Genomic DNA, 12,571 nt, shown 5'->3' with positions numbered 1-12,571 from the left:
TGGCCACCAGAGAATTCAAGCCAGTGAAGTATGCCTAACCGCAAGGCCATAAAGCGGGAACAATACAATAGAATAAAAAGTCAAGTGCATTAGATTTTATTGATTTTTAGTAAAAGAAAATTCTACTATAAGATCCATAAATAACATATAGAAAATTAATGAACTCTGTGCAAACCAAAAAAAATAATAAACCACCCCGCCATCTGCAATTTGATTTAATTAAAGACACTACACCAATTAGAATTCTGCCATGCACGATTTAAAATTACAATATAAAATCAGTGATGTATCTCAAACACCATGTGAACAAAACTCTTACAATCTCAATTTTCTTTATAATTCACCTCTTTCTATAAAATAATACTTACTCTTACAGCTATACTCTTATGTCTTCATTACATTAGCTCTAGTAAAATGCCGTCATTGTCAATAGTACTAGGAGGTATGGCGAAAGGCTTTATGACCTATTCCTGGTGTGAGTTAAGAGTGGGCCGAACAATGAACCTAAGCACAACATAGTGATAGGACATTAGCACCAAAATGAGAATGAAGCCTGAAAATGAATTATATTTTACAGTCTGGATATGAACACTTTTGATGGATGATATCATGATTTTTGACCAATTTCATGAAGTATTTACTTGCCACAACTTAAGTCAAATTCCTATTTTTTTCAAATACTGCTTATTTCAACCTTTTTTGAATTAAAAGTCAGGTGCTAATCAACAAAAAGGCATTCGTTTTAGGTGACTGCGTCAGTGTGACATCCAATTAGTGCCCCCAACACTGAAGTTGCATATTATGTCATTTTGGTCGTATATCGGTCCATAAAACACTAATTGGGTCTCTTGGTCTTATTGATTCCAGAAGTTGACTTAACCAGCATATACCACACACTGTGTGATAGGGCTTCAAAGGGTGAAGGGAAATCTAAATCACCATGTTTTGAGAGCCTTGTGGCATTTAAAATAATCTTGACCTGAACACCAGGCAAAAGTTCATTTTATGACATGAATCTCTAGAACCTTATCACATTTCCCACGAAGCCAAGCTGGATGAAATGGAGGAAACCATAATAGTCCACTTTCTGAGGATATTCGGCCCGGAGATTAATATTAGTTAGAAAAGTTGACTCATAATAATGAGGGCCTATCATTGATGAAACATCTGTGTACTTTGCAGAGATTACACTAGAGACATTTCTACATTAGCATCCAGTGGAGAGAACGGGCAAAATATGACCACATGTCCTGATTTTAAGGAAAATACTAAAAGCCGTGGTCGGTTCGTTCTGAAGGCTTGAAACGACACAGTTAGAGAAACCCGAGTTAAAAGCATTCCATAGTCCATATCCATGGCAAGAAAGACTTGACAAAGGAGGAGAAGGGGAAAATCCAATATAAATTATTTTTGAAGAAAAAGACAAGCACTAAGAATAGTCCTGAACCATGGGGCAAGGGGACCAGACAAAGATCATAATTTACAATGATGGTCAAAGTCTACATCAATGCGGTTGGCAAAGGATACCTGCTGATGTAGAAGCCATAAGGGAGATTCCAAGATCACAGAATTAGCTGGAACAGTATTAACGAGGACTGGACTGCTTTATTTTTTGCAAGAACTTGTTTTCTCCCACAATCCGGAACTGTTTTCAAGGCATTTGTGAAATCGGTGGAAACCTGATTTCCGGTAGGCAGAACAAGGATGACAATAACCAATTAACATTCTAATAGTGATAAATAAATACTGGAGCTTTCCACGAAAAAGTCAGTAGTATCTCGAAAGTCGAAAGAAATTGAAATGAGTCTGGAGAGACTTCAAACCAATTCGCCATCAAGACTCTTTAATCATTGCTACTTGTAAAATGATCCTTTGCCCATGTGCAACAATTCCACACAAGTGTTAGGCTAGCACTAGGCCAGCGGATATAGATGAGTAAAGGTTTTGAACCCAAAGAAATCTATACAAGGAGTGTAAAGACAACACGTTCAGTAAAAGCACACCCAGAAATCAGATGTACAGTCTATAAAATTACAAACCAGCAATTATCCAGATCTCCATCTGTTGCTGTTCTTAACAGAAGAAAGAAATATAAATATAAAACTACTCACCATTTTTGTCAGCTCTTCTGAAAATCTAAAATTAAAAATAGAGATAATTATGAATGATCACTTCACACCAAACACTTCTTTTAGCTTTATTACGTTTCTTTAGAAAACATTTTATATGTTCTTATTGTCATTTTTATTTTTTGTGAAATCTGGCTAGAAATTATGAGTGAACGAAAGCACAACACTGCCATAATCTTTTGCAAAAAGAGTGCATACTTTGTGAAATCCATTTCGTCTGTCGTCTGAGTGGAAGCTGACTTTGAGGGCATGCCTCAAATGCAAACGTCACTTGCCATACTGCAGAAGACTGGCTCAAGCAGAAAATGCCTCTGTCTTGGCACATGTCAGTTTCACAGATCCTCCAGGATGCGTTTACTCAAACCAACCTCCCCTGGGTAAAAAATAAAATGTGCATTATGGGAGGACGAACAGTTTTGAAATATTCACCTAACACTTAAAAACAATACGTTATCCAAGATTTAAGACAAGTGATTAAACAATTAAACTGAAAGTTGTTTTTCCCACTACGACAAACTTCAGGTTCTGCTTATTGATTGGAGTTTCGTGTTGATGATAAGCATGGAAGTGTGTGTGCACGTGCTAATCCACAGACCAGGTTCACATGAAGGTCAATTCACCAAAAGGCGAGGGGAAGTGGAAATGACATCACAGGGTTCACTTACACACACTTGCTTATATGTACACACACAATCACACACACACACACTCTCTCTCACGTAAACACACTCTCACCTGAACTTCTGCTCACAATATACATTTACATTTTTTTACTGCTAGGGAAGGTCATATTCAAGCTAATTTTACTCTATTTGTTATTAATAGTGAATAATATGTATAATATTATTTACTATTTGTGTAGTAAGATTGAAGCCCCAACTGATGTCCATAAGGACGAGCTGCCACTGTCTTCTCGGCACTGGTTTTGCTACCTCTAAAGCCAGGGGTTGCAAGGGGCAAGCCAGGGGTCGCAGCTGTAACCTCTGACGGGCCCTAAGTGATGTCCATGCAGATTCAGAACAGATCTCACACTGCTCTGCCAGTGATAACTAATGCTCCTGATGCGGGATGACAAAGAGGATAATTTAGTCTTGTAAGTCAAGTCCTTAAGTGTGAAAGTAGACAGACAGCGAATCTCTGATAATATTAATTAAAGATGTATATACCTCAACTACCCCTTCAACTGCATAGACACTGCTACCTTGGCATTCACTACATCGACTTAGAAGGTTTTTGATGAATCAGTATCACTACATTGTCTAAACAACTACTACCTTCGCCCCATTCCAAAAGTAGCCGTAGCCTACATTATTTGAATTGATGTAATGGTGTCTGCATAATACTAAGTTCCTGTGGTGTAGTCCAAACGTCATGATCCATCTCTGCAGTGCAAAGGTTGTCTAGTTAGGTGATAAGGAGTTATTAAAAATAGCGTGCAAAGCTAGTGAATGGCTTCTGTTGAGGTTCCACTGGTCAAAACACCCAGGAGACCCTCTTCCTCTCTACATCTGGTCAACACGGGAAGAGAAATGACATGGCTGTGCCATGATCACCCTCCCACCTAATTTTAAACCCATAAGGATGCTGCAGCCATCCCTATTACAACAGGTGCCAGTTCCAACTACTGTTAAAGTAAATTAATGAGTTGGATGAGATGGATGTAACAAATCCATATATTGGCAGGAAAAGAACTGTTTGTACTGTTTTTTGTTAAGTGCAATATTCACCCCGGGCTCAGTCTCTTGGTGCTGCACAATTCTGCACACTACAGCAGCTAACATAAATGTAACCGATTTTACCAGTCGATCCAGAGCAGCTCTAGAAGGAAAAGAGGCAAGATTTCATTTTGCTGAATTTATGGTTTCCAATTTCCTGATTGATCCCTTTTACCCTAGAAATTGGGTTATTAGGTGTGAAAGGAATGAATCCCTCACAAGTAATTTGACTGCAAGTATCTTTTTACTGAGAACCAAATATTCCATTGAAGAATTTGACTCGCTCAGGGTAGTAAAGCAGAGCAGGCCAAGGCCCACTCGGGAAAGGTGGTGTGGGCTCGTACCCCCGCTCAATTGGATGCAACACCAACACTCAATAAATAATTGTCCAGTCCGTGCTTTTTCTTTTGAAAAGGAAAAGTAATTTTATGACCCACACTGCTACACTATGGGGGCAGGTAAATCTCCCCCCATTTAGAATTCATGTTTTATTAACAACGAAAGGCTGTCCTAGGTCCCAACTTTTTCGTACTAGGGATTCCTGTTTGATCAGAAAAGCCCTTGGCACCATCTAGTTGAAACAAGCGTCAGCAGTTTTAATCAAAACCTGGAGGAGGTATTCCGGTTTACGAAGAGGCTAGGCTCAAGACCGATTAATTCAATAATTAATATTTATAAGGCTCGCTTGTGTTCTGTTACCTTGTATGGGCCTGGAGTATGGGGCTTCTGCAATGCTGCCCGTCTCCAAGCAGCTGAGAACAACTTTATGAGACCCTTGTTGACAGTCCCCAGTAGTCTCCCTGCTACCATCTGTCACAGTGAACTTGGTTTGACCCCTTTCGCATACAAACTCCACCAATTTTATTGTGGCATTCGATTTGGGCAAAGGAGAAGCCAGCCCTTAATCGTGTAATTATTCTAGACTGTTTTAAACTTGATCACATGTTGAAGATACCGTGATTTGGCTACATAAAAAAACAGTTGGAGACAATGGGACTGGCGGACTGTTTTCACAGCCCAGTGCACATTGTAAAGATCCCAAAAATCAAATTGAAAAAGGACTTCTTGACCTGTTTAAAGTTGTCTGGTGAGCGCCTAGAGATGGTGAAAAAGAGAGTCCCTGAACACTTGCTTCTAGCACGTTCTCCAAGTCTTGTGCCTTATCTTTCTTTTTATTTCTGTCACACTAAATTGTTTTATCTCATTAGAGTCGGGGTTGGCATCTCACAGCTTCTGGTTTCTTATCCTCGTAAAGCCTACTGTGATGCTAAACTGGATTTTTGCCCTTCTGTTTCTAAATCTACACAGAGCACGCTCTACTTCCGTTTTTTTTGTCAACTTTATTCCAAGCCAAGGCGCGATTTTATTGTTCCCCTTTTAACATTGTTAAATATCAGGAAGTGTCAGTCAGCTCTGTATGACCTCCTGCTTTTAAATGATGAATTTATTTGTCTAATGGTCTACAGATCTATCTCTACAGCTGTCCGGTTATGTGATGTTGTTGGGAAATGACTCCTTTTATTTGGTTTTTAATGATTTACTTTTGGATTTTATGGTCCATGGGACAGGGGCTTATCACAAAGTTCATTACACACTGTCTGTATGTCATGCTGCTATTTCATAGAAATATTAACTTAATTAACCACCTCTGTTACACTCTGATTATGACTTATGATTGTCATGAAGTGTACCATACATTGTCTGTATCATAATTTTGATCTGTATTTTTATGATGTATTCTTTTATGGCTGCAAGTCAGCCAAATAAAGATATTTGACTGACTGACTGACACACACTGCTAAATATTATGCATTTAATTAGAAATATGTACATCTGGTGATTCCCTCATATCACATTATACCCCTAGTGGGTCCTGCACCCTTTAATCATAATACTCCCTACCTATACCAAATTCAACATCGCAATATAAGGGAGTGCCATTAGCAATAGGGCAAGCCTATTGGCTTTGTTAGGGTGTCACCACTTTAGTAAAAGAAGCCACATGCTATAATTTACCACTGCAACACCATTGAAGTAAATCGGGAGAGTACCAATATGCATTGCATGTTATGGCCCACCATTGAAGTGAAAAGTAAAGCCTTGTATTGTCAATCAACAACATTACCAATAAATCATTCTATTGAATTACATAGGTCTCAGAGTCTTTCATTTACATTAATCAGGTCACAAACGCAGCCTTTGAACCCCCTACTAAAAGACCCTGTCCTCCCACGCCTACGTACAAAAATACAGGCTCAAGAAGAGCTTGAAAACTCAACAACCACCACTCCAGGTCATGCTTCATGAGACCTGGGAAACCTAGGGTGAGTTGTGGTGGGGTACATTCTGGGGGTGTTGCTGCACTCCTGGCAGTCCCTCAAACACTAAATAAATCCATTGGTAGTGTTGGTGGTACCCTGTCACTCATGAAAGCACCTCAAGAAGCAAGTATGCCATTCGTGGAGCACCCCAGAAGATTGTAGAAAGCTTGTTGCCTAAAAGCAGTGAAAATGTTATATAATGCTCTGTTTTGCTCTTGAGGCAGCCTTGTACTGCTCATGTTGTATTTCTTTTTGTTTTATGTTTTTTAATTTGCTGGGGCCTCATGATGCGCTGCCCATGGAGCCGGGTGCCCCAGCTTGTTTGACGAGGCACCCAGTGTGATCCATGGTCGATGCCACTCAGGGGAGCCCACTACCACATGCTCCTGCTGGCCCCCATTGCAGCACAGCTGATGTGTGCTGCCTGGAGTCGACAGGTCCTTTTCTCTCTTTCTGCCCCATGGGGGAAACACCTGCTGTTCTTGCTTCCTGGCCAGAGGCAGGGTAGGGTGTTCCTCTGCTGCCTCTCCTCCTCGGTGTCTCAGGGGATGGGGTCCCTTTGACTTCTGTGCTTCTGTCAGGCCATGGGGGGATGGGGGAGGGGGTGGGATGATCGGGCCAACAGTTTCCATGGAGAGATTGCCCCATGCATACTATCTCAACATAAAAAATTATGCCGACCCCGGGCCCACCCTGAGGGAATTTCTTGAGGATGCAGCGAAGTGCCATGAGTTTCGTTCTCTGTTTGGTCCCCCAGGGACTCTGGAACCTTAAAAGATGGAGCATGTTCAGTATTTAATAACAGGAATATGTGATTTTTGGGCAACTTGTGATTCCCTGAATATTTTTAAGCAAATGTCCAAGTCTTTGGTGAAGGCAAGTTAACACTATGCTGATGTAGAAGCTGTTTTGGTGATGAAATGGATGAAGTACACCTTAGACAGCTATTCTATCTGTTCATTTTAAGTTGAAATGTTTGAATTGATTTTGAAAACTAAAGCAAGAAACATTTCATACCTGTTTAGTTTAGTAATGGAATAAAGTGAGTTGTGATTACAATTTTTACAAAGCTTTATTAAAGTCCTGGAATAAAACTAAAGATAAGATAGCTGAAAAAAACTGCTTGATTTAGGAATTTATATAGATATTGTCTATTCACAGCTAACCATCTGATATAGAAATGATATTGAAGTTAGTGTTTACGTTTCATACTGACACCTGGTGCAGCAAATGAGGGTGATCCAGCTGGATCCCAGATCTGGCAGCTATTAAGCAGAATCTGTGTCCACCCAGTGAAGTATTCTGAATTTGGCCCAGTGTAATCTGCCAACACCAGGCCTACACATATGCTTTCCATCTACAGCATCAATTTGCAGGGACAAGAGGTATTTCTTATTTTCACTTCCAGCTAGGCCCAACACAAAAGCCTCACTTAAAGGTCCCTCACCTGCCTTTTGTTGGTGTCTCTTAATGGTTGGGAGCTATCTGGAACCTAACTCCTCAATGCCAATGCAAAGGAGAGACACATAGGTACTCAGCTTGTTACCACTCCACAAGAAAAAACATAATTCGGAGGCAGGTTTTTGACTTTGTTCAATCCCTGTATGTAGAAGACATGTATGCAATGTATGCACTGAATGAATGCCAGGTATTTGTCAGTGTAATAATGTAAAAAGTATTAATTTATTGTTTATTTAATTTCTTTTACAACACTTCCAAACCTACTGTAAGGAGTCAAAGCACTTTAGGGAGCACACATTATGCAGAGACAATAATTCATTCAAGTGTGCATATTGATGTACCGGAAATGTCACATAAGACCATGAAGGTTACAAGAATTGTATATCACCGATACTGGTATCCATTACATATCAACAGTGCTTGTAGAAACACAAAGGCCCTCGTTAGGATGTCGGTTGGAAAGCCTCCAACCAGCCAAAATCCTTGGTTTGAATTTCGACCGCCGTATTAGGATAATACGGCGGTCGCAATTCAAACTGGCCAGTCATTCCGGCTGCCTTCCGACGTGCTCATGGAGCCCATCAGCCAGTCGGAAACCCACCATATTGCTGTGCGGACGGCATTTTCATGGTCGGTATTATGATGTCGGTTTCCGACAGGCTTTCCATGTCAGGCTTTCCGACATGGAAAGCCTGTCTGAAAGTGACTTTGGGGGCCCCTAGCAGGGCCCTCTTCTCCCTGTGGCCTCCGGTTGGGGGCCGGTGCCCCCCTGTAAATCCATACACCATGTGGCAGGCACTGTGAGGTGCCTGCCAGACGGTGCACGGATTTAAACAAACAGTTTTCCACTGCACCATGTGCGGTTACATCGAAATACTGTGTTCGGAACCGCCGACCTACGGTTGGTTGGCTCCCGCACCAAGATTGTGCCAGTCGGAGGCAACTCTGTCAGACATCGTAATAGGGGCCAAAATATGGATTTAAAACTTAACACAGTGTTTGTGGTTTTCTTTACCAGTAGGGCTTTTTTACTACCCAAAGGAGCCGTTTTTAGCAAACTTAGAATAACAAAAGATTAAGAAAAAACAAGAATGTTCTATGCCTATATCTTAAAGTTTGAATGCAGTTCCTTGATGCCAATTCATGAGTTGGTATATTAGGATTGTTACGTATGAACTTGAAGACACAAAATGATCTCTGTGACAAACACAGTAGCCCACTGAGATATCCACATAAAATGCAAATCTGTGATCTGCATGTTGCAGGTTGTGCTTTGTAACAGGCATATTAGCCCTCTGTGCTACTTTATAATGTCGAATCTCTGAGTTGAGAAGAAACAGGTCTCTCTAGTGAGTGCATTAACCACCGGAGTTATCTTGCTGTTGTTATTATTTTCTATAAATTGCAGTCACACAAAGATCTATGCAGTAGGTGCCTTACACCTGTAAGCTTTTTTAAAACACATCCTAATGGTGACCAACTGTGTAAGCCAGAACGGTTTTACTGTAACATTCGACCTTGTTGCCAATTTCTTTGTGGCAGATTTTTTCTTTTTTTTTTAATTTATAAGGTCAGTGTCAGATTCTACTTCTCATGATTCTGTCCACTTTTTGCTGCTAGATTTCAAATGTATAGGATCCTAGAGTAATGTTTTCTGTAAGGGGAGATGGAAAGCAAAGTATCAGTTGTGTGGTCTAAGAGCTTTAGAGATTTAAGAATCCTAGAACCAAAATCTGAAACCTCAAATAACCCTCACGAATAATGCAAAAGGTTCAGATGTGTAGATCACAAAAGAGTCAGTGTTGAGACTTTCCTTCAAATGCTTGGATCAAATGCTATCAGCAGTCACTGACACTTAGTAATACACAAAAAGTAATTAATAACCAATTAGATTTCAGCTTTCAATTGTTCAAACCTCAAGTCAGTATCTAAATCAATTCTGCAATCTCAAATGTTGGTTATCCTTCATGATTTTCTATTTCTGGACAGATTTTTCTTTAAATCATATGATAGCACATAGTCACATTCAAACAAGAAGATACACATATGTACTGCATGAAGGGCCCTTTGCACTTTTTGTCTGGTCAGAAAGCAGTCTGCTTTGCGACCTGACTTCCATTGTGCACCGAGATGGCTGTACTAATCTATTGAAGTGCAACATCAGAATTTAGTGGGATTTGTAGAATCCTAACTCATTGACATTAATGAAACAGGGCTTTGTGGATCATATAGAATGCCAGTGTTTCCAGTGCCGGAGTCATAAAACACAAAAAATGTTTAACAGTTATTATCAATACATTATACTATTTTGTAAAAAGTCATCCCTAATTGCTGGAGACTTCGTTTTCACATCTTAATATAATTCAACCAACTGCTATTGATATTAAGTAAGTTTTTTCATCCATAATATCAAAGGTTGGAATACATTTGACAAAACAGAAATTCCACAGGGATCATTATTAAGCCCCACACTTATCAACAAATACCTGACTCCTCTGGCTCAGATCATCAGAACCCACAATATCAACATCCTCTCCTACGCTGACAACACTCAGCTCATTTTTCCCTCTCAGATGACACCACCACCATCAGAGCACATTTCAACCAATGCATGGCCAGTGTGGCCAGTTGGATGAAAGAAAACTGCCTAAAGCTCACCACTGACAAACATGAAGTCCTTTTCTTCAGGAATCACCTTGGGACTCCACTTAGTGGCCCACTGAACTTGCACCCACGCCTAACCTAACCAACCAAGATAGGAATCTAGGCCTCATCTTGGACATCAACCTCACAGTGAATTCCCAGGCCAATGCAGTCACCTCCTCGTTGTTTCCTTGACCTCCCACACCAAACCCACACCACTCCAATCCTCAGAGAGCTCCACTGGCTTTCCATCCAGAAGTGCTGCCAATTAGAATTTGTTACACATGCATTCAAGTCACTACACAACATGGGACCCACATACCTCAATCACTGGCTTCACTTCACCAACCCACCAGACAACTTCTCTCAGCATCACTCTCATTCGGACACACCGCATCCACAGAAGGAGAACGGGAGCTCGATCATTCTCCTACCATGCCGCCAAGTTTTGGACTGACCTCCCCTAACACATCAGGGCCTCCTCCTCACTTCTTGAGTTCCGCAAAAAGCAGAAGACCTGGCTTTTCAATTGGTCTTCTTGTAGGACCATTGATTCGAGACTGCCTATACCCAGGCCCAGCCCCACCACATGTCTGCTCTCACCTACTCAGCACCTGAACACCCTCACAGGTGGCAAGCAGTGATTTACAAATTCACCTTACAGTGCATCACATTTCATAATATAATTGCCCAATTTCATCCTGTTTTCCAACTTTCATGCTTAATCCACCTCATTAATCCCACATCCTAAACCTTGCACAAAGACAGTTTCCTTTATCCAAAATGCCATACGTCTGTTTGTGAGCATTACAAAAGTTACAACATATTCTGTAACAGTAATTTTTTATACACATTTATAAAAATTTAAATGCAGCATTTCGGTGAATTAATGTTCATTAGTCACCTTTGTCAGGTCAGCTTTCATCTTTGCACTGGACTTTTCTTAAGAAGAGCACAGCTTCATAAAATCATTGAGGACATATGCAAGTTTAGTTTGGACTATCTAAAGGTTTCTCATCAATTCCAAGATTTTGGCCTTATTATTAAAAAACTGTCTCCAACTGACACCTAATCTATTTTACATCATCCTAATAGAGAAAGATTTGCTCCAAATATCACTGTGATTGATTTTAGTAGAAGAGTGTCCTGCTGGCAAATCGCTAGCTTGACACAATTTGCATGATTACTTGACATAGTTCTTTCAAGATGTACCATAGAAAGTCATCATCCTCAACCTGTCTCTATGATTATTTTGTTGGAGGCTTTGCAGTGCCAGAGACCTCTTAGGGATAGTAGAGCTCCAGTCCTACATTCACCAATCTTAAAGTGCTATTTTTTTCTAATTTGAGTGAAGCCCCTCCCCCTTAAAGGAATAAGGTTTGTATTCAGAAAAATGAATCGGCCATGGACAGCTTCCACTTTGCGAATGGCTTTCACCTGATCAGGCCAGTATTCTGGTTTGCAGTTGTGGTTACAAACCATTGATACATTAATTGCGACTCAGAAGGAGGAGCTGGATGCCCCTTTCACGGTCATGTCACTGTTTGATTAATAAGGGGTCACAAAGTGCAGTTAGCAAGTGTGAAAGACATTTAAATCAGAAGGCACTCAAGAAGAAGCTGGGCTAACCCTCTTGGCTGTATTCTTCCACACTGTAAGAGCAATATTCTATGACCAAATGGGTAAGAGGAAGGCATTTGCAACCAAAGAGGCAAGGAATATGTTGGAAATGGCCCTTTTTGCATGGTTATCCCTAAACTTTTTGCTTCTTCCTCTTTTGTTTTTCCTGACCTGTGGTAGTTGGCTATAGAACTCCAGGCATTTTACCACTGCTGATCAGTGCTAAAGTGCATATGCTTTCTGTGTAAATTGTTATGGTGATTGGTTATCCACGATTGGCATATTTGTCTTACCAGTAGGTCCCTAGTAAAGTGCACTGAGTGTGCCAGGGAGGTAATTCAAATGCTACTAGTGGGCTTGCAGCACTGATTGTGCCACCCACATAAGTAGCCCTAAAAAGAGGACCCAGGCCTGCCACCGCAGTACCTGCGCGCAGTTTATTAACTGCCATGTCGACCTGGCCAGTGCACCCACTTGCCAGGCCTTACCCTTCCCTTTTCTTACACCTAGGACACCCCTATGGTAGGCCCAAGGTACCCCCCTGGGCAGGATGCAGTGTATGTAAAAGGTAGGACATGTACTAGTGTGTGTAACTTGTCCTGATAGTGAAATACTACCAATTTCGTTTTTCACTATTGAAAGGCTGTCTTGCCCATAGGACAGAATGGGGAATGCTGTGGAA

The 12,571-nt window shown here is 40.8% G+C and overlaps 1 protein-coding gene across 1 annotated transcript in view; it reads right to left on the bottom strand.

Annotated features, from left to right (window-relative positions):
- The window catches only part of NECAB2 (N-terminal EF-hand calcium binding protein 2), a 1,135,462-nt gene that overhangs the window by 1,038,267 nt on the left and 84,624 nt on the right, over positions 1–12,571 (bottom strand). Inside the window, exon 2 of the mRNA XM_085637926.1 lies at positions 2,112–2,136. Within this exon, the coding sequence (XP_085494052.1) occupies positions 2,112–2,136 (25 nt within the window). The remainder of the gene's footprint in view (positions 1–2,111; positions 2,137–12,571) is intronic.

Source organism: Triturus cristatus, chromosome 12 (genome assembly GCF_964204655.1).
Source record: "Triturus cristatus chromosome 12, aTriCri1.1, whole genome shotgun sequence".
NCBI classification, from domain to species: Eukaryota; Metazoa; Chordata; class Amphibia; order Caudata; family Salamandridae; genus Triturus; species Triturus cristatus.
Note: the sequence above shows the minus strand (reverse complement) of the source record. Positions and strands in the feature narration are given on the sequence as shown.